The 21,785-nt window shown below is 39.7% G+C and overlaps 1 protein-coding gene across 1 annotated transcript in view; it reads left to right on the top strand.

Moving 5' to 3' along the window:
* The window catches only part of LOC145520425 (uncharacterized), a 174,710-nt gene that overhangs the window by 64,770 nt on the left and 88,155 nt on the right, over positions 1-21,785 (top strand). Inside the window, exons 17-21 of the mRNA XM_081526707.1 lie at positions 8,310-8,502; positions 10,277-10,404; positions 16,043-16,243; positions 16,959-17,080; positions 18,577-18,805. Coding sequence (XP_081382833.1) covers positions 8,310-8,502; positions 10,277-10,404; positions 16,043-16,243; positions 16,959-17,080; positions 18,577-18,805 — 873 coding nt within the window. The remainder of the gene's footprint in view (positions 1-8,309; positions 8,503-10,276; positions 10,405-16,042; positions 16,244-16,958; positions 17,081-18,576; positions 18,806-21,785) is intronic.

The raw sequence follows: 21,785 nt of genomic DNA, 5'->3' as shown, positions 1-21,785 counted from the left end.
CGGCTCAGAAAATTGTGCTATACAAGGACGCTAAGAAAGAAAGGTCTCTTTCATCCAGTAAAGTGGATGAAGCATACCATATTACGTTGTCCCTTTTTTCCTCAGAGGAGAATTCATTTTGCATAACAGGCTTTAGGAGCTAAATGCCAATAGAAGTCAACATGTAAATCTAAGCAAACTGTTTAGTTTTTATATGTTACATGTAATTTTCTCAGCAGCATTTCTGTTTTCCACTGGTACCTATCATTTCACAAAAAACAATATGTTCACTTTTGGCACTCCTAGACAAAGGAAGCTCCTAATTATCAAAAAGTTTTTGCCTAAAAGAGTAGTAAAAAAGTAAACCAAAAGCAACCACCTACCAGAAAAATGTTTAACAATAAAATATCTTCTTGATGGAATATTATGAACCATAACTATTATTTAGAAATGGTCATAATTTTACTTATTAGAATATTTCTGAGTTTCAGCTTGAATATATAAAAATCTATAACTGAATGAGCAACTCATTAAAGAGGAGTCTTTTCAGGGACTTTAAATATTTAATTACCTGGTGTACTTAAAACAGGACATAAAAACTGATACAGAGCCAGGGTATCGAAAGACCCCACAGAGTACACTCCATCCCCCTTTCTGATACTGACAATTAACCCTCAACACAAGTAATCATCTGCCCTGTTTACAAAAAGTAAATGACACATATACTGACTGCTTAAAATTTATAGATAAATGGATTCTACCCAACAACTGATTACTGAACAAAGTTTTTATAAGAATGAATAGATAGGGAATAAAAGATTGGGACCCGTTGGTTCCATAGTTTAAATGACTCATGAACATAACAACTAAGAAAAAAATACATATATATATAAAATAGCAAATGTTGGTAAGGATGTTGAGGAATTGCAACTCTTGTGTACTGTTAGTGGTAATGTAAAGGTACAACTGCTTGTGTAAAACAGTATGGTGGTCCCTCAAAAAATTAAAAATAGAACTATCTTATGTCTAGCAATTATACCATATGACCAGCTATCCTATGACCAAGGGCAAAGGGAAGCTGCAACAAGATGATAGAAGGGGTGCAATCACATTTAAAATAAAACCTCATACCAGCCGGAGATGCTTGGAGGGCACAAACAAAACTTTCTGTGAACCAGGACCAAGGAAGAGGAGCAGTGACCCCCACAAGAGATGGAGCCACACCTGCCTTTGAGTGTTTGAGGGTCTCTTGTGGAGGCATGAGTCAGCAGAGGTCTGCCATGGAGACAGAGGCTCTAGCAACAGCAGTCCTGGGAGACACATCGTGTGACATAAGTCCTCTTAAAGGAGATCACTGTTAGTGCCACTGTAAAGCCGGGGAGGTGCCGGGGGTTGGGAGGGCAACTCACAAACTGGAGAACAATTATACCAAAGAAGTTCTCACGCTGCTGTGGAAGTTCTAAGCCACACAACAGACTTCCCAACCTGGGGATTTGGAAAAGAGACTGAGTATCCCCAGGGAATCTGACTCTGAAGGTCAGCAGGATTTGATTACAGAACTTCCAAGGAGAAACAGAAACTCTTGGAGGGCACAAACAAAATCTCATGCATACATGACCCAGGAGAAAGGAGCAGTGACCCCACAAGAGACTAAGCCAGACTTGCCTGTGTATGCTTGGGATTTTCTGGCAGAGATATTCTTCAACAGTAACCTGGAATGGGGTCAAGGGCACTGACTGCAACAGTCCTGGGAGTCCCAGCATGCTGGCATAAGTCTTTTTGAAGGAGGTTGCCATTGCCATTGTCCCTACCATAGTCTGGCCTCAGGCCAAACTACAGGGAGGGAACACAGCTCCTCCTATCTGCAGAAAATTGGATTAAAGACTTACTGAGCATGGCCTTGCTCACCAGAACAAGACTCAGTTTTCCCCCAGTCAGTCCTCCCCAGTCAGGAAGCTTGCACAAGCCTCTTATCCTCATCTATCACAGGGGAGACAGAATGAAAACCACAATCACAGAAAACTAACCAAGCTGATCACATGGACCACAGCCTTGCCTAACCGATGAAACTATGAGCCATGCTGTATAGGGTCACCCAAGATGGACAGGACATGGTGGAGAGTTCTGACAAAATGTGGTCCACTGGAGAAGGGAATAGCAAACCACTCCAGCATTCTTGCCTTGAGAACCCCATGAACAGTATGAAAAGGCAAAAAGATATGACACTGAAAGATGAACCCCCTAGGTCAGTAGTTGTCCAATATGCTACTGGAGAAGAGCAGAGAAATAGCTCCAGAAGGAATGAAGATGCTGAGCCAAAGCGGAAACAGTGCCCAGTTGTGGATGTGTCTAGTGGTGAAAGTAAGTCTGATGCTATAAAGAACTATATTGCATAGGAACCTGGAATGTTAGGTCCATGATCAAGGTAAATTGGAAGTGATCGAACAGGACATGGCAAGAGTGAACATTGACATTTTAGTAATCAGTGAACCAAAACGGACCAGAACAGGTGAATTTAATTCAAATGATCATTATATCTACTACTGTGGGAAGAATCCCTTAGAAGAAATGGAATAGCCCTCATAGTCAACAAGAGTTCAAAATGCAGTTCAGTTCAGTTCAGTTGCTCAGTCGTGTCTGACTCTTTGCGACCCCATGAACCGCAGCAGGCCAGGCCTCCCTGTCCATCACCAACTCCCTGAGTCCACCCAAACCCATGTCCATCGAGTTGGTGATGTCATCCAACCATCTCATCCTATGTTGTCCCCTTCTCCTCCTGCCCTCAATCCTTCCCAGCATCAGGGTCTTTTCCAATGAGTCAGCTCTTCGCATCAGGTGGCCAAAGTATTGGAGCTTCAGCTTCAACATCAGTCCTTCCAATGAACACCCAGGACTGATCTCCTTTAGGATGGACTGGTTGGATCTCCTTGCAGTCCAAGGGACTCTCAAGAGTCTTCTCCAACACCACAGTTCAAAAGCATCAATTCTTCAGCGCTCAGCTTTCTTTATAGTCCAACTCTCACATCCATACATGACCACTGGAAAAACCATAGCCTTGACTAGACGGACCTTTGTTGGCAAAATAATGTCTCTGCTTTTTATGCTGTCTAGGTTGGTCATAACTTTCCTTCCAAGGAGTAAGCGTCTTAATTTCATGGCTGCAATCACCATCTGCAATGATTTTGGAGCCCAGAAAAATAAAGTTAGCCACTGTTTCCCCTGTTTCCCCATCTATCTGCCATGAAGTACTTGGATGCAATCTCAAAAACAACAAAATGATCTTGGTTTGTTTCCAAGGCAAACCATTCAATATCACAGTAATCCAAGCCTATGCACCAACTAATAATGCTGAAGAAGCTGAAGTTAAATGGTTCTATAAAGATCTGCAAGACCTCCTAGAACTAACACCAAAAAAGAGATGTTCTTTTCATCACAGGGGACTAGAATGCAAAAGTAGGAAGTCAAGCGATACCTGGAGTAACAAGTAAGTTTGGCCTTGGAGTACAAATCGAAGCAGGACAAAGACTAACAGAGTTTTTCTCAGAGAAGGTACTGGTCATAGCAAACACCCTCTTCCAAAAATACAAGAGATGACTCTACACATGGACATCACCAGATGGTCAATACCGAAATCAAACTGATTATATACTTTGTAGCCTAAGATCGAGAAGCTCCATACAGTCAGCAAAAACAAGACTGGGAGCTGGCTGTGGCTCAAATCATGAACTCTTTATTGCAAAATTCAGACTTAAATTGAAGAATGTAGTGAAAACTACTAGGCCATTCAGGTATGATCTAAATCAAATCCCTTATGATTATACAGTGGAAGTGATAAATAGATTCAAGGGATTAGATCTGATAAACAGAGTGCCTGAAGAATTATGGACAGAGGTTCATAACATTGTACAGGAGGCAGTGATCAAAACTATCCTCAAGAAAAAGAAATGCAAAAAGGCAAAATGATTGTTTGAGGAGGCCTTACAAATAACTAAGAAAAGAAGAGAAGTGAAAGACAAAGGAGAAAAGGAAAGACATACCGTTTGAATGCAGAGTTCCAGAGAATAGAAGGAGACATAAGAAAGTCTTTTTAAGTTAACAATGCAAAGAAATAGAGGAAAACAATAGAATGGGAAGGACTAGCGATCTCTTCAAGAAAATTAGAGATAACAAGGGAATATTTCATGCAAGATAGGGACAATAAAGGACAGAAACAGTATGGGCCTAATAGAAGCAGAAGATATTAAGAAGAGGTGGCAAGAATACACAGAACTATACAAAAAAGATCTTAATGAACCGAATAACCACGTTGATGTGATCACTCACCTAGAGCCAGACATCCTGGAATGAGAAGTCAAGTGGGCCTTAGAAAGCATCACTACAAACAAAGCTAGTGCAGGTGATGGAATACCAGCTGAACTATTTCAAATCTTAAAAACAGATGCTGTGAAAGTGCTGCACTCAATATGCCAGCAAATTTGGAAAACTCAGCAGTGGCCACAGGACTGGAAAAGGTCAGTTTTCATTCTAATCCCAAAGAAGGGCAATGCCAAAGAATGTTCAAACTACCGTACAGTTTCACTCATTTCACATGGTAGCAAAGTAATGTTCAAATACCATCAAGCTAGGCTTCAACAGTGTATGAACATAGAACTTTCAGGTGTACAAGCTGGATTTAGAAAAGGCAGAGAAACCAGAGATCAAATTGCCGATATCTGGAATCATAGAAAAAGCAAGGGAATTAAAAAAAACCAAATGTTTCTCAACGTTGGCACTATTGACATTTTGTGCCTGATAATTCTTTGCTGTGAGAGACTGTCTTGTGCATTGTGGAATATTTGGAAACATCCCTGGCCTCTACCCACTAAATGCCAGTAGCACCTCCCACAAGTTATAATAACCAAAAAAGTCTCCAGACATGGACAGATGTCCTCTGAGGGCAAAATCACATTTGATTCAAAACCACTGGAAAGAGATAGGCAGGGAGCAGACCATGTAGGTCCTTTTATGGAGTTGTGTTTTGTACTATGAGCAATGGGAAGCCTTTAGAGGCTTTAGATGTTAAAGGGGAGAATGGATAATGTAATCTAAGCTCCATTTCTAAAAGATCCTCTGCTAATAGTGAATAAAATGGAGGGGAGAATAAGCCCATGCCAGAAGGAAAGTGGACAGACCATTAACAGGCTAAACCAGTTTAGAAGCTGCTAGACTAGTTCTAGTGCCAGATAGTGACAGCTTGGACTAGGGTGGTGGGTGGTGAAGATGCAATTGGATGGATTTGAGACATAGGAAGTAAAATCAACAGGACTTAGTGATAGATTAGACATGTAGGGTAGATAGAAAGAGACATCTGGAATGATTCGTGCTTGAGGAAGTAGGTGGGTGGTGGTGCTATTTACTAAATGGGGAAGCTGGAGGTGGCCTAGGTTTGTGGGGGAGAGCACATGATTTGACCATGTTAAATTTGAGGGGCTTTTGAGATGCCCAGGAACAGATGCTAAATAGATAATTGGATATGTGGGTCTGGAATTCTAGGAGGTCTAGATTGGATATATAAACTGGGGAGCAAATGGTCTAAAGATGGTTATCTCAGCTGTGAAAGTGTACAGTCTCCAAGTGAAGGACTATTTGAAGAAAAGATGGAAGTCCTAGGAGCTTGAGTGTGGGCCACTATTTGGTGACTTGATAAAGAAGAAATGGCTGAAAAATTGGTGATAGCAAGGAAAATGTGGAGTCCCAGAAAGCCAGCGCAGAAAGTGAGTCAATAAGCAGGGAATGCTAAACCATGTCAAATCTTCCTGAGAGATTACATAAAGATGACTTAGAAAGTCTACTGGATGGTCATTGTTGGTCTTTGTAAAAGTGGTTCGGTTGGCTTGATGGAGACAGGAGCTAGATGGGAATGGGTGAGGAGTAGGAGGTGAGGAGGAGACAGATGGTGTTTTAGGAGGGGTTGCCCTGTGAGAAGGAGGGACAGAAGGTGGGACCTGGGGAAGGGTGTGAGGATGTTTTAAAATAAGAGGGCCAGGAGCATATATCAGTGTCAGTTGGGAAACCTCTGGTTGAGATGAGTTGGATGTCCAAGGAGAAGAGATGCTTCAGAGCGGGAGGGAATGACCTTAGTGAAGGGGAGTGTAATAGGCCCCTACAGTGCAGAGGAAGCAGTAGAGGAGGGGCAAGCGTGTATGTGAATGGAGAGGTGGAGGGGCAGCAGCTGAGACTGAGGGAGGCTGGACCCTGGGATTGGGGAACAGGGTAGAGGAGTTTGAAATTATGAGAGTTATTATGAGACTAATGATTCCCAGGAAGCAATAGGCCTTTGGTCATCTAAAAATAAAATTATGATTGGACTATATATACAAAACTTGTGTTAGTTTCCTAGGGTTGCCAGAACAAATTACCACCAAGTGAGTGGCTCACAACAGCTGGGAGAGACATTTATTCTCTTAACGATTCTGGAAACAGTCCAAAATCAAGGTGTCAGAAGGACCATGCTGTCTCTGAAGGCCCCAGGGGAAAATCCTCGTTACCTCTCTGGCTTCTGGTAGTTGCCAGCAATCCTTGGTGTTCCTTGGCTTGTAGATGCATTACTCCAGTCTCTGCCTCTGCCTTCATGTGGCCTTCTCTCCTACGTGTCTGTTTCCAAATTTCCTCTTTTTATAAGAACACCAGTCATTGGATTGAGGCTCACCTTAATCCAGTATGACTCCACCTTAACTTTTGTACATCTGCAAAGACTATTTCCAAATAAAGCCACATTCACAAGTTTCAAGTGGATGTGAATTTTGGGAGGACACCAAGTCATGAGATTGTCTTAATACATCTTAGAAGTATTTATATGATTAAGAGAAATAGCTGATTATAGATCTCAAGGGCCTCGTATACATGTGAGGCCATACATACATGTATGGTATCATATGCAACAAACCTTGTAGTGTCTCCACTGTCCCCGTGTGATAGATGAAGAAATGGAGTCTAAAGTAGCTAAGTGACTTGCTTAAAGTGAGGTCCTGGCAGAGTGCATGCGTGCTCTGTTGCTTCAGTCATGTCAGAATCTTTGTGACCCTAAATGCTGTAGCCTGCCAGGCTCCTCTGTCCATGGGATTCTCCAAGCAAGAATACTGAAGTGGCCATGGATGGAAATGACAACCTACTGGAGTATTCTTGCCTGGAGAATCCCGTGGACACAGGAGCCTAGTGGGCTACAGTCCACGGGTTTGCCAAGAGTTGCACACGACTGAGCATGCATCATACATGATGATGAAGATGAATTTTCTATTCTTACTTAAATCCCCAACCACCAAAGCCATGCTTTTAATCTGGGTATCGAGTGGTACCTTATGCCACGTGGTGAGCCCTCAGAGAAGCAAGCAAATAATAAATTGCATTTCTTCTCCAAAAAAAAATAATGTTCCTTTTACTGAATTCACATTCTTCATTCAAAAAAAAAATTTTAAATCACGTATTTATTTTGTTGCCCTTACTATTGGAGTCAGATGTAAAAAATATTGCCAAGTGTGATAATGAGGAGTTTACCATATATGTTTTTTTAATAGAATTTTATGGTTTGTAGTCTTACATTTAGGTCTTTAATTTATTTTGAGTAAATTTTTATGTATAATGTAAAATAATGGTCCAATTTAATACTTTTGCATGTGGCTGTTCATTTTTCCCAATAAGGAAAAAAGAACTAAAGAGATTGTCCTTATCTCATTGTATATTAATGCCTCTTTTGTGGTCAATTAATTGGCCATATATGTGTTGGTTTATTTCTCAGCTCTATATTCTGTTTCATTTATCCAATTTTTTTATGACAATGTCATATTGTTTTGATTACTATAGCTTTCTAATATAGTTTGAAATCTGGGGGTTGGGGGGAAAAATACTGGAGTGGATTGCCATGTCCTCCTCCAGGGGATCTTCCAAACCCAGGAATCAAACCCACGTCTCTTACACCTCTTGCAATGGCAGGCGGGTTCTTTTACCACTAGTACCACCTGGGAAGCCCCAGGACCTAAACACAGGCACTCTGGCTTCAGAGACCACCTTTATCCCTTGTCTCTATTGTCTACCTTTTCCCAGATAATCCTAAATTAAGTATAAAATTTAATCAACTGGTTAATCTATCCATCTTCGGAACTACTCTTCCCTGTCGTTCTTTGTTGTTATCTTTTTCCCTAGATATAGCTAGCTCTTTATACATTTATCATGTCTACAGCTCCATGCTGACAGCCCACTGTGTGGGAACAGAAGCCTGCCATTTTGTCCATTTGAGCTGGTGAAATATTGCTTTCCCTGTTCTGGTAACTTCCAGGCTTGGCTTTCTTTCCCAGGTCCAGAGCATCCAATTCATGGAGTTCTCAGAAGTGGAGAACCAGGATGACTACTACAGCATGGATGCTGGTTACATCCACACTCAGGACCAGCAAGGAGTGTATGTCATGTATGATGAAGCCTTGAGTGATCTGAAGGACCTAGAGACAGAACTGCTGCTTGTGGCCAGCCATTACATTGAGAGAGAAAAAGGTCAGAAGTCAGATTTTTAAAAATCAACCAGGCAAAAATCAACCTATCCAAACAGACAAAAAACACTAAGGGTTCTATTTAACACCTCCCAACTTAAAATATAAACACATATATAATAGTATCGGAAAATTCAATAAGCATTTATACCTCCCCAACACACACCACTCTAGAAAAGATAAAGTTTTGTTTCCAGCTCAAGTCCCGCATTTGTTGGAAACTATAACTTGGTTATAGTTCTTATTATTGTTTAGACTCTACTTGTTGCCCAGTAGCATTTCTGCATTACGTATTAGGTGCAGGGCCCTGAGGGAAGCAAAGTAAGCAAGTGAAATTAATGACTTTTTTTTCTAAGTGACAAAAAAAGAAATAATTGACCTTGGGGAAACTGCAGTTAGAAGCAGAGATATTTCTGAGTTCCTAACAAAAAACCACCAGGATGCAAGAAGACCTGGCTAGGAAAATGTCAGACAAGCCCCAGAGGGAGAAATCATTAGTCAGGGTAATCAAATAACCCATAATCTATTCTCTCTTCCTTTTGGCATCACTCAAATTTATCCAGTTTTAGAAATCAATGAGGTAAGAATATTCCTATTGGAATAATATGATGGCATTAGTATTCCATTTGAAAAGAAGTTAGAGTTTCTAGATGAATTACAACACCTAGAAGGAAATTTAGCAAGAGATTGTGCTATTTTGTAATATATGTAGACTTTAATTAAGGATAATTCATGTCCGTATTGTTACAAAATGTTGCTCTAAGGTTTGACAATTAACCTTTCAGATCCCAGACAGAATTAATTTAGTATTAGATTGAATTCTTTGTTCTCCCTTTGCCACAGACCATTTAGGATCTGAATCATGGGATGCAGTGATGGCATCCAACATTCCAGGGCACCTAATTTCAACTTTTAACTTTTATCTTTACTGGTGATTCTACATACCAATGCATCATTTTTGCTGATGTTAATTTATAATATGATGTGACTGTGTTTAGCTACTAAGAACTTACTTTTACTGAAGTACTTAGTCACGTGAGCATGTCTCACTGAGCTAGTGAGTATACGGTCATTCATTGTGAAATGATTTCCCAACTGCTGCTAGAGAAATTCCTGACCAATGGCTTTCTATTGTTCAGTATCCATCATATACTTGATAAACACTAAACCTGAAAATCCCTTACTTTTTAATATTTTATTCTGAAGCAGACTGCTTAAAATTTTAAGCAATAATAATGCTGACAATGAAAACTTACAGTACTATTGTGGGAAAATATTTTAGCTGAATAATGGCAATGGTTACCCTTACTGATTTAAGTTAGTAATTAGCACAATTAAGAAATAGCTTAGAAATTTCCCTGAAAAGTTTTAACTTGGTTGGCACCAATTGATAGAGCAGTTTAAACTAGGTTTGTTGTTAAACCACCAGGAACCTGTTTTTACAGAGGAGAAATGTATGTTTTGCTCTTAAATTACAGGTTTGAGGAGATTTTAGTAAATCTTTCGTGTTAACTGAATTTTGGTTTATATTTCTAAAATTAGTCTTTTAAAACTAATAGTGAAAACAAAAACCTCTGTTGATCTAGAAGTCAGCAAGTATGAACTTAAGGCCCACCTAGTCTTGCCCATGTCTCTTTAGCCGATTCTTAGGAATCCCAGTTACCCATTCAGTGTTTTCATTCCTGAGAGGGAGCTGACAATTTGAGGGCTCCATTTCTAACAAGAATACCTCTGTAGTGAGGCCTGTCTCTAATCATTTTCATCCTTTTCTCTCCCAGGTCACAAAGAGGGCAGCGAGTCACATATTGACCAGGACTGGGGATGGACCCATGCAGGTGTGGACAGATTTGCTGTGCTGTATGACATGTGGACTTGGGAAGCAACTCTCCTAGAAAGCAAGTGCCAGGTATTTTTGCCTAGAAAACAAAACATCTATTAAAAACATTCTTATAAAACCCAATACATTTTTTAAAACCCCGTGGGTCTTTTAGGGCAACTCCCAATGAAGTGAATAAGTATTTTAAAAATCTTAGCTAGTTGTAAGTATATAATCAATTTTATGTTCTTTACTGTGGTTCTTTGTTACAAAAAACAAAATGTGAAAAATATGGCTTCAGCTTAAGGGAAATTTGTTAGAGGGCTGTATAATTTAGGCCCTTTTGTGACATGTATGCTTTTAGTGAGAATGCGTGATGATTCCATTCGTGTTCATTGTGCTGTCAGGGATAGGCCTCACTTTGCTAAATGCAGACAAACTGACAGACCTTATTATGGTCTTTAGAAGGGTAGGCCACATGTGGGTGGGTGAGAGCAGCTGGGCAAGGATTTCCAGAAATGGAAATGACAGGATTTGAAGACTAGATGTTGGCATCAGAGAATGAGGGTGGAATTAAAATGACTTCCTCAGGCTCAGGGAGGAGGCTGTTAACTGAAACAGAATGAAAGAAGAGGGGCCTCTTTAGAGGGAAAGGTTTTTTTGAGTCTAGGACACAAAGCATGTGAAGAGAGTTTGCTAAAACCCAGGTGTGAATGTCTTACCAAGTGGCACTAGTGGTAAAGAATCTGCCTGCTAATGCAGGAGACCTAAGAAACATGGATTCGATCCCTGGATTGGGAAGATCCCCTGGAGGAGGGCATGGCAACCCACTCCAGTATTCTTGCTTAGAGAGTCTTATCGACAGAGGAGCCTGGCAGGCTACAGCCCATAGGGCCGCAGAGTTGGACACAACTAAAGCAACTTAGCATGCATGCATGAATATTTTATGGGAGCTGTAGGCTTGAAGTTCAGGAGCAGGTATGAGCTGAGGTATAAATGTGGAAGTCATACCATAGTAATGTATCAAAATGAGTAGTAAAAGAAATGTCTGAAATGGGTTCCTGGGAACACTTACATTTAAGGGGAAGGTCATGGGACAAGAATCCATGAGAGGAATAAGGAGTAGCCAAAGAGACTGCAGCAAAAAGAAAAGGATAACATTAGGAAAGCCCACAGAAAGAAAAGAGTCTTAATTAGGAGAGGATGATTACCTGTGTGGAGAACAGTTGAAACATCAAGAACCGTGAGTCCTAAAAACCAGACAGTGGGGTTAGCCATCAGGCAGTCATTGTTAGCTTTGCAGGACTCTCTCAAAAGAGTAGCAGAGATGGAAACCAGGTTACAGTGCACTGTGATGTGGTAAGAGGATGTGGAAGTGGAAATGTTTCCTTTGAATTGTTTTTCTAGTAGAGAGTTTTACCATTTCATCTACTCTCTGGTCTGTTACTCATGGAGATGTAGATCATCCAATTTTGGAAAACAACTGGCTAGACTTACAGGGTGCAAGCCATAGCTTTGAAAATTGTTCCTCTTTCCAAAGACAACTGACCTCTAGAGTGTGCATCTGGACAGTTGATCTGTCAGTTAGAAGCTTACTGTGATCAACTGAGTAAATGGGAGATTTAGCCTCGTAGTATAGAAACTGGAGAGGCTGCATTAGATGTAAGTAATACAAAATCCTCAAACTCAACATGTTTATTGGTCCAGACATGAGTTGTAGGCAGTACCCCTTTTCTGTACTCTCCCCACCTCTGTTTTCAGTTCTTCTAGGCCTCCTATGGAGGACTTGATGGTAGAGAAGAACAGAAAGGCAGAGAGTAATAAATAAACAAACCAATTTCTCCTCACTTAGGCCTAGTGTTCATTCTGTGCTAAGTTACCAGGGCTGTCTACTAGTTTCTTCTATGGTACATGAAAATATTTTAACTTAAAGCAACCATTGAAAATAATCTCCCTCCTTTCTACCCTGAGAGTAAGTTCCCTATAGAAACTGACCTATCTGTGCCAAAAACTGGAAAATGTAGCCTTCCAAATCAATTTCTGGAGTTCCAGAAATTGTCAAAAGAGCCTATTTTTAATTGATAAACCAGACTTTTATCTAGAATACAATTGATTTTCCCCAGTACTGATTCTACTGCTAAGTGTCTTCAGCTGTTTTTGATTGTTAAATATATTAGAATCACTAAAGTTAAAAATTGCTCAAACACATTAGGTTGCCTTAAATCCTTCAAGTAACCATATTATATAAACTGCTCATAAAAAGAGAGCTGATATGAATTTAGGTAGATTAAGAGACTCAGAAGCCAGGCATCAGCTGTGCCAGTTCCTAAGTGACATTTATACCAATGGCTAATTCTCTCCACAGCCACCAGAGAACACATTTTCAGGATAATCTGAAGTAGTGTTTAGAGCACTAAAAAAGGCTGGGGGGTGGGGGTGGGGAGCAGAAAATTCTGTGACAAGATGTGTCTGACACTAATTTTCTCTTTTACACTTTCATTTGACCTAAAGTACTGTTTTTAAAAGTTTTTTTAAATCCAAGAAATAAAAAGAGGCTTAGGTTAAAAAAATGTTTATAAACACACTATGGTTTGAGATTATTCATTCTGGCTCTTTTCTATTTTCTCCAATATTTGATGCCTACCATCAGTGTGCACCACACATTATTTTGCCTGTAAGTTGGCCCTTGACATACACAGGTGACATTTGACAGCCTAGGAAGACTTCTTAGACAAATGCCAGTCCAGAGTTCAAATGGAAATGAGCCAGTTAGCAAACAGATAATAAATAGAACGTGTGAGGTGTAAAGATCACGGCCCTACCCCTGATGAGAAAGAATTCCTAATAAAATTATGCAAAGGGCCATCTGAGAGCTTTTCAAGGTGGAGGGCAAAGCTTGAAAAAAGGCTTTTCAATTTAAAAAGAGCCACATTTTCCTTCTCAACACCTGGGGGTGCCAGGTAAAATATGACAATATTTGTGACATACTAAAAAAAGTATTGGTTGTCTATCAACAATTCAAATTTAATTAGATGACCTGTATTTTTATTTGTTAAACTTGGTAATTCTACCAACAACAAAGTGATGATGGCAATTTAACACCTGCCTCTGCAACCTGGTATCACCAGATTGGAATCACTAGCAAGAAACCTCCCCACAATCTTCCCCTGCCAAATAACCAAACAATAGGGCTCATTGTATAAAAGCAGGTCACAGCAATACAAATTCTATAAACCAGCTCCTGGGATTGCCCCGGTCCAGTCAAAAAGGTTTAAATTCATTGAGAATGATTTAGGGAAGTTACTGTTTCTTTCCTAATCTTCCCCTAGGCTATTGAGTGACAGCCTTCTTACCCCATCACTCCTTTGTTCCTGTTTTGTCTTCTGCTATTTAATAACTGAATACTATAGAGTAGAGAGCTCTGTGGCTGGAATAAGATCATTTAGATCACACTGCTGGCTTCATTTTCCCTGAGGCTCATCTAAAGACAAGGGATCTGCACCTTTCTTCATTTCACACTCGGAGGTGTGTGAGTTTTTAACTTGTGGAGCACACTCTGTGTCCTAAGCTTTTAGCTTCTTCTGGTGTTATCCTTTGTATAGTAAGGTTGACCCAAGTTCCCGTGGACCAGCGTTTCCCAAAGTGCATCCTGGAAAACTGGATGCTGAATAAAGTGCCCCAGGCTCTCCCTCCTTGAGCCTTAGCATTGAATAGCCTTCAGACACTGGACATCTATTTCTAAGGCAGTATTTGATTCCTAGGCTTCTATTGATTCTCAAGTGTTTGCCTTCTTGGGAGCCTCAGGAGATATTATTGCAAGATGGAGACACTCCTGGCTTTTCCTCCCACTTGGGTTCCTTTACTTCCTCCTGAGCTGTTGCCACCTATATTCAAGCAGTGCTTACACCCTCTCAGTTCTTTCTGGTCTTTCATTCTTAGCTATGGACTCTACACAATGAAAGGTGCTCTTTATCTCCTTTTAGGAAATTCCTTAGTTTGTTAAGAAGTGGGCTGGCTCCCAGGCCTCAAACCACCAGGCAGACCACTACCCAAGGAAACAAAAAATGCTCTAATGCATCTCAAAGTGTGCTTGGCTATCAGGTTGGCAAAAATTGCAGACTCAACAATCCACTCCTTGCTGTCAACTAAATGAACTCACTGGGAACACCTGTGTCTTTGGTGCTACAGCCACCCTAGGAGCTGAGGCCTTTCAGAAGCATGAAGCCTGCATTAAAGGAGTGGGTCAGAGAAGACTGAGGAGGGGCATGTTGAGCAGAAACTCTAGGGATGATGCTGGATTATATGGGCAGAGGAAAGGAATCCATTGCATTGTGAGACTGGTGGGAGCAGAAGTTCAGAAGCTTTCAGCCAGAGTTGATTTTGTCCATCGGGTGATATAGACTCAGTGTTCAGGATCTAAAGGCTTTTCAGGGATCATTGGAAATATGTGCTATCTGAAAGAAAGAAAACATGCATTACATGGAAATACGAAAAGAAAATACAAAATAGATACCAATAAATGCTTAAATGATATGTCCATAAAATGTGAAAACTTTGAGTACTTGGAAACATCTCATTACATGTGAAAATAATTTATAGATCAGATTTTCTCACTTCATAAAAATCCTCAAGGAAATACTACCCAGAAATCAGTCATCTTTAATGAAATGTATTGCTCATAGCCAAACAATTTGAAAAACAAAATTATAAATATCATTTAACATTTTTACAAAAAAAATTGATTATGATATGAGTTTTAATATATTTGATATAGTATGGGACAGGGTCTCCAAAAGTAAGTGTGTCTAAGGCCTGTGCAAGTTTTAAAACAACCCAAAAAGAGTAACTACATTGTTCAGAACTACTTGCATATCAGCTCTTAGGTATCTGTTTAGGATTGCAGTCCAGTGAACTCTGAAGAGCTTTTTCTGATTAGCACCATGACTAATTATACACAAATAAAATTTACACGCAGAACAGAAACTCCCTAAGTTCATAAACAAATGTAAAAACAAAATAAAGAGCGTATCTTTCTGAGTTTCTTCAACAGTTAGTGTGGGGAAGGCTTCTTCAGTTTTTAGAAAAGACTTGTGAACTCCAGCAAAACAGAAGCTTCCCGGATGCTCTTGAGAGTTCTGTACATAGGCCCTTCCTAGTGGAGTCTGATCTGGAATAAATGCCTTTATATTTAGAGGGGACTTGCATCCTCCACTTGCCATTCTAAGCCCTCCCCCACCATTTCTACATATGTGAAACTTAAATAGGCAAGCTATTAAAGAGAAAGTGTCATAAATGGGGCTGATGATGTAGAAGAGGGGTGAAGGCTACTTGCCTATCTTTGGTAATAGAATAAAATAGGGGGAGGAGAGTGGGTCTGTGGAAAAAGGTGTTGAAGCTAAATGTGTTTGATGAAGTGACACTGAATGCACTGTCTCATTGGATCTTATAATTGTTAGATGTTGTATTATTCATGATATTACTCCCCTTTATGTGTAGAGAGCAGAGGAAGAGGGGACAGAGGTGCAATGAGTGCTTTTTCCCTCACCCTCCCTAACTTGGTCTGTGCTGCACTGGTGCTGCGGCTGCCCACCCAGGGCCAGTACCCAGAAGTGCAGAGCTGTCTCTCTCCTATTGATGGTGGAGGGCTTTCCAAAGCATGGAAATGGTTGGGAGCTCACCTCTCTTCCTTTGAGGGGCCCTGTCCCCTAACTATAAATCTTATTTACAGCTTCTTGACAGTTACTTTGAAGCCTACCAGCATGCATTGGACCCAGAAGAGAGGTTTGCCTTAGCACAAGTGATCACAGACATCATGCACAGGTGCCCAAGGTTTGACTTCAGTCATCCTTACTTCATTAAGGCCTACCAAGAGGAATGCACCTGCCTGAGGCTTCACCTGCAGCTGGTGAGGGGCATCCTCAACCAGCATGTGAGTATATTTGGGTTTTTTAAGGTTCCATGTGGGAAGGGGATGGAAAACACAGGTCAAAACTGAAAACTGTATTTTCCTTTCAGTACCAATTCAGAATCTGGGTTTCCTAGAACAGCATGTACACAATGTTTATTTGTAAGTTTATTTGCATTGTTGAATTCCAAACATAACTACAGTCTTAAAGGGAGGTTTCCAATCCTAATTACATTTAATGATCCACAAAGAATTGACAACATGTTTTCATCCAATCACAGTTTATCTATAGTGAAAGGACTAAGCCTACCCCTTTGTAAGACATTAAATGTGTAAAATTATATTTATTTTTTAAAAGGTTGCAACTATTTCTAGAACACTACAGGAAATGGTCACAGTCTATGACTTCCAGGGGAAAGCTAATACAGTTCCTTAGGCCTGCTTAGAATTTTTTCCTTGTAGTCAATTATTTTACGGAAAGAAGTTTTCTTGTGCCTCTTAAGATTGCCTAAAGCTGGTTGCCTTTGCTCTTCCTGGCTGATCCTTGCCTCAGACTAAAAAACAACCATGTCTCTGTGTGAGGGAATCCCTAAAACTCACTCACATCTGGGCGAAAATTAGTCAAGTAATGAAGATACACAAAGGGCTGACGTTCTGTTCTTCTCATGCCAAGGCTCATAACTCACATCCATGGGAAAGTTTAACTTTTCTAATTTTAACTTTTATGTGACATTTCTAGATAGAGTGTCAGCGTGAGTATGTCCAGAGGCTTTGGCAAAAAGGCCATCCAGATGCTAGCAATACATTTGGACTTCCCCTTAACATAATTTGCAAACAACTCATTTCCATCAACAATAGCTGGTAAGTTGGTGTTGTCTTTAGACATTTTACATTTAATTTTTGGATAATTTAGGGTATACTGTTAAGTATACTACTGTTCTACAAAGCACCTCTCAAGTATTTGGTGATGAGAGAAGTAAATATAAAAGGCACAGAAGAGGGATTCCTTTGTGAACTCGATATTGATTCACTTTGCAAATAAGGAATAGGAGGCCAGAATTTACGCTTATGCCCCTGGGTACAGAATCTTCATCCCCATGCTGCTGCTAAGCCCCCTCAGTCGTATGAGAAGTCCTAAAAAACCCAGTTGCTCTTAAAATGCTGTCAAAGGATTTATTAGAGGTGTCATACAAGTCAACATATATGAAACATGGATGTGCTTAAAATTTTTCAAAAAGGAATTTCTTTTTTCTAGCAAGTGTCAGCAGAAAGGTTTCTGCAGGCTCATCTTGTGACCCCCACCCCACCCCTTTAAGTAGTAGATTGAATTTCCTGAGATCACCCAGAGAGAGTACATAAGGTCACCTCCTTGATATGTAGTGTGATTCACCCTCACCTTGCCTTTCCAGGCTTTGAGGGTACAGAGGAACCAAGAAGCTGGTGACAAGCTCCAAGCTGGTCTGGAGCTTTAGTTCTTTGTAGGTATAGAAAGGCCCTTGACTTGACTGATACTATATCCTTTATTTCCAAAGGAATAACCCACAGACAAGTGTTTTACTGTTTCTGGCCTCATTCGTTTATAAAATATAACATTTTTATGGCAAACATGAATGATTCCAATAGTTGTATACAGAACTTAAAAACCATCTTCATTATCATTTTGGGAAGAAAAAGGGATAAAGAATCAGGTGAAAAGTAGAAATAGTCATGGAAGGTATTTGTTTAATATTTAGACACTTTGAAGTTATCTTGTTCTCAAATATTTGGCTAATGAAATGTTGACAGGTTTTCCATATACAATTTTAGATTTTTTTTTTAATTTTGTCGAGATACAATTGACATACAGCACTGTATAAATTTGAGCTTGCCAGGTGGCACTCATGGTAAAGAACCTGCTTGCCAGCGCAGGAGACATAAGAGATGCATGTTCAGTCTCTGAGTCAGGAAGATCCCCTGGAGGAAGGCATGGCAATTCACTCCAGTATTCTTGCCTGCAGAATCCCATGGTGGGCTACAGTCCATAGGGTCACTAAGAGTCAGACAAAACTGAAGCAGCTTAGCACTCACACATATATAAATTTAAGGTGTACAGGATAACGATGCGACGTACAATGAATCTTATTCTTACTGGCTTTTAGAGTAAACTGTGTCTTTAAAAACGTTCACATTAAAGCAAAAAGCATGTTGTGTAACCTGATGGGCTCCCTGGACAGCCTCTAACACCCTGTTGAGCTTCCAGTTTTTTATAATGCCCTGGATTGTAAGAGTGTTTTATTGGTCTTGAAAAATATAAGATCTGGAAACAGATTAAGTTCTTCATCATGTAAAATTGTCATTAATTGTTTCTTTTCATTAAGCTCGGCTTTGCAAAACATTTATCTTCTGGAGTTCCACCCGTCCCTGGGCCTGGCTTCCTGTATCCCCAGTGCACTGGAGCACCTCCTCAGGGAGGCCCGCCACACTTGCAGGCCCACATCAGCCAGTGCCCTCACCTTGCTGGAGAGACGTGTGCTGCAGCTGGCCCTGGATGTGTGGCTCACCCCGGCCAAGCCCGAGTCCTGGTACAGTGCTCAGCTCCAGAAAGATGTAGGTTCTCTGAAGGGGTTAGGTGGGTCCTTGGCAAAGAGAATGTTTCCTCCCAGATGTTACTACTTAGCTTTGTTTTTGTTTGGCTCTATTCCCCTCCTGTTTAGCCAGAGATAGATCATAGTCCTAGGGCTTGCCAACATTTTTATGGTTTTTTTTGTTCATTTTGGTCAACATTTCCAGTTTATCGGGGTGCTGCTACAGTTGTCATTTAAAGGGAAATGTACACAGGTAGGGGGAAAGTATTTTCTGGTTTGTTATAGTTTAACAATATATATTTTTTAATTAATTTTTTTTCTTTCTAAGGCTCTTATTAAAGTGTACTGTTTTGCCCTGAGCTAAAAGCTGGTAGAGAAGAGACAGCACTGAGTGAGGAGTCAGTGATTGGGACTAAGTTCAGCCCTGCCATTAACTTGGGTTTCCCTGATAGCTCAGTTGGTAAAGAATCCACCTGCAATGCAGGACACCTGGGTTTCTAATTTGAGCTTACTCTGTGTGGGTACTTGCTATAAGATAAAGGAAATTTCAAGGCTTCAGCTGCCAAAAATATCTGTTCCACTGGTCTATCTCAGCCACCTATCTTCTCCAGTTCAAACAAAAGTTTATTTTCTTTTAATTTTAAGTTGATCAAAAAATAGAATTCAGAATTTTACCAAAAGAGGAAAACAGAAAGTTACCCTAAATATAACCACTCAGATGCATTTATAATCATTATTTTTCTGAATTCAAGTATTCTTTATATACATAATTCTTTCTAATCACATCCTTCATATACTATCTCCTGTTTTTCTCAGTTGCATCATATTATATATTCTTCCATGTTGCTAATAGTCTTTATACTTAACCTTTATGACCACAAAATTCCTTTAAGTGGTGAATGATAATTTATCCAACCATTTCCCAATCGATGGGCATTCAAGTAATTTCCAATGTTTTATTACTATTAAAAATTCCATAAGATACATCTCTATGCTCACAGATTTTACCATATTTTGAATCAGTTCCTTTGGATAGATTCTTGGAATTGGATTTACTGAAACAAAATTTAAGTCTTTGGATACATGTTGGCAGATCACTTTCCAGATAAGTCATGGCAAACTGTAATACCACCAATAGTGTCTAAGGGTACCAGTTCTGCAATACTCTACAGTGTTAGGTGTAAGCATATAATGTCTGTGCTAATATATGCATATGATATATAAAGGTGGCATTACACTGTTAATTTTCTTTCCTTGCTATTTGTTGAGATTAAATATTCTTCCAAATGTCATGATACTAGCTGTATTTTTTATGAATTTTCTGTCCTTCCCCTTCGTTTATTGTTCTCTTGGAATCCTAATATCATTCCTATCCACTTACATGAGCGCTTCTTGAAAAAACTTTAACCATTTGTCCATAATATTTTCTGCAACTATTTTCCCCAATTTATCTTTTTAAAATTTTTAACAGAAACTTATTTTCATATAGTCAAATCTGTTTATCATTTCCTTTGTGATTTCTTCTATCCTAAATCCAGAAAGCCAAACTTCCTCCAGATGTTTCATATTTGTCTTCCTTTATTCTAACTCCTAACTTCTTTAGGTTTTTATTTTATTTCAAAAATATTTAACTCCTTTTAGTATTCCACCTGGAGTGTGTGTGCATGTGTGTGTATATGTGTATGAGTGAGTATGTGGTGTAAGATATGCCTCAAAACAGAATTTTTCCCCACATTATTACCCATGTAGCCTACTACCATTTATTGAGGATTATTTTCACACTGTATTATGGTACCAGGGTTTCCCTGGTGGCTCAATAGTAAAGAATCTGCCTGCCAATCCAGGAGACCCAGGTTTGACTCCTGGATTGGGAAGATCCCCTGAGAAGGAAATGGCAACCGGTTTCAGTATTCTTGCCTGGGAAATCCCATGGAGAGGGGAGCCTTGTGCACTGTTGTTGGTTGCAAAGAGTCGGACACGATTTAATGACTAAAATAGCAGCAATTATGATACCAGATTTTTAAAATGTATTTTTAGTTCTCTTAAAAATTGTAGTGAATATCTGGGCTACCTATTTAATCTCTCATTGATGCCACACAGTTTTATTTTTTATTGATTGATGGATTGTCACACTGCATGGCTTTCAGAATCTTAGTTCCCCAACCAGGGATTGAACCCAGGCCCTCAGTAGTGAAAGCACCGAGTCCTAACCACTGGACCACCAGAGAATTTCCCATACAGTTTAAATTTTTTTTTTTTGAAATATGTTAAAATTGAGACCTAGAAATGATAAATATTCAGATTAATCTTTTGTACTGGGACAGAAAATGGGACAGGTATGGCACTCAGAAGACAAGCAGGAAATTAATAAATCTCTTTATCACTTTGGAAGACTTCAGTTGTCTGGAAATTCTATCCTTGAGTAGGCAAGGCCTTTGGTAGATAAGTCTGTCTACTCTTGGGGAGCCAAACCAGGAAAGACAGACTAGAGGTGGTCCCCAGACTTGGTCCTTGCTGGAAGTGGTATATTAGAGGCTAGCAAAAATGTCAGAGCAGAGGAGGTGACCAAGGCAGGAGGATGTTAAAGAACAATGTAGTAACTTCACAAATCACCCAGAGCTTGGGTGACTTGAGCAGAGGAGCACTGAAGAGGCAGCTTGGTATAATCGAGAACTACAGCTTGGAACTAGGAAAACTAAATTTATTCTTGATACTGTTGTCTGACCTTAGAAAATTGCAGTGTTGCTTCAGATCCCTAACTGATAAAATGGACATAATAGTGTCTGTGATTCCTAAATCATGGGAATCTTGTTAAAATAGAAATGAGTTAATATATATGAAAATACTTGAAAATTTTGAAACTTCAATTAGAGTTTATAAGAAATTATCATTATTATCATTGGTCACTAAAATACTTGAAGTATATCAGAGACTTCTATTTAGGTCATCTTTGTCATTTCTCTCTTTATTTTGGCTTAAAACATTTATAATAATGATAATAG

The sequence above is a fragment of the Giraffa tippelskirchi genome, chromosome 9 (genome assembly GCF_054371585.1).
Source record: "Giraffa tippelskirchi isolate mGirTip1 chromosome 9, T2T-mGirTip1v1.2.pri, whole genome shotgun sequence".
Classification (NCBI taxonomy): domain Eukaryota; kingdom Metazoa; phylum Chordata; class Mammalia; order Artiodactyla; family Giraffidae; genus Giraffa; species Giraffa tippelskirchi.
The sequence above is the reverse complement of the archived record's forward strand: the minus strand, read 5'-3'. Positions and strand labels throughout refer to the sequence as shown.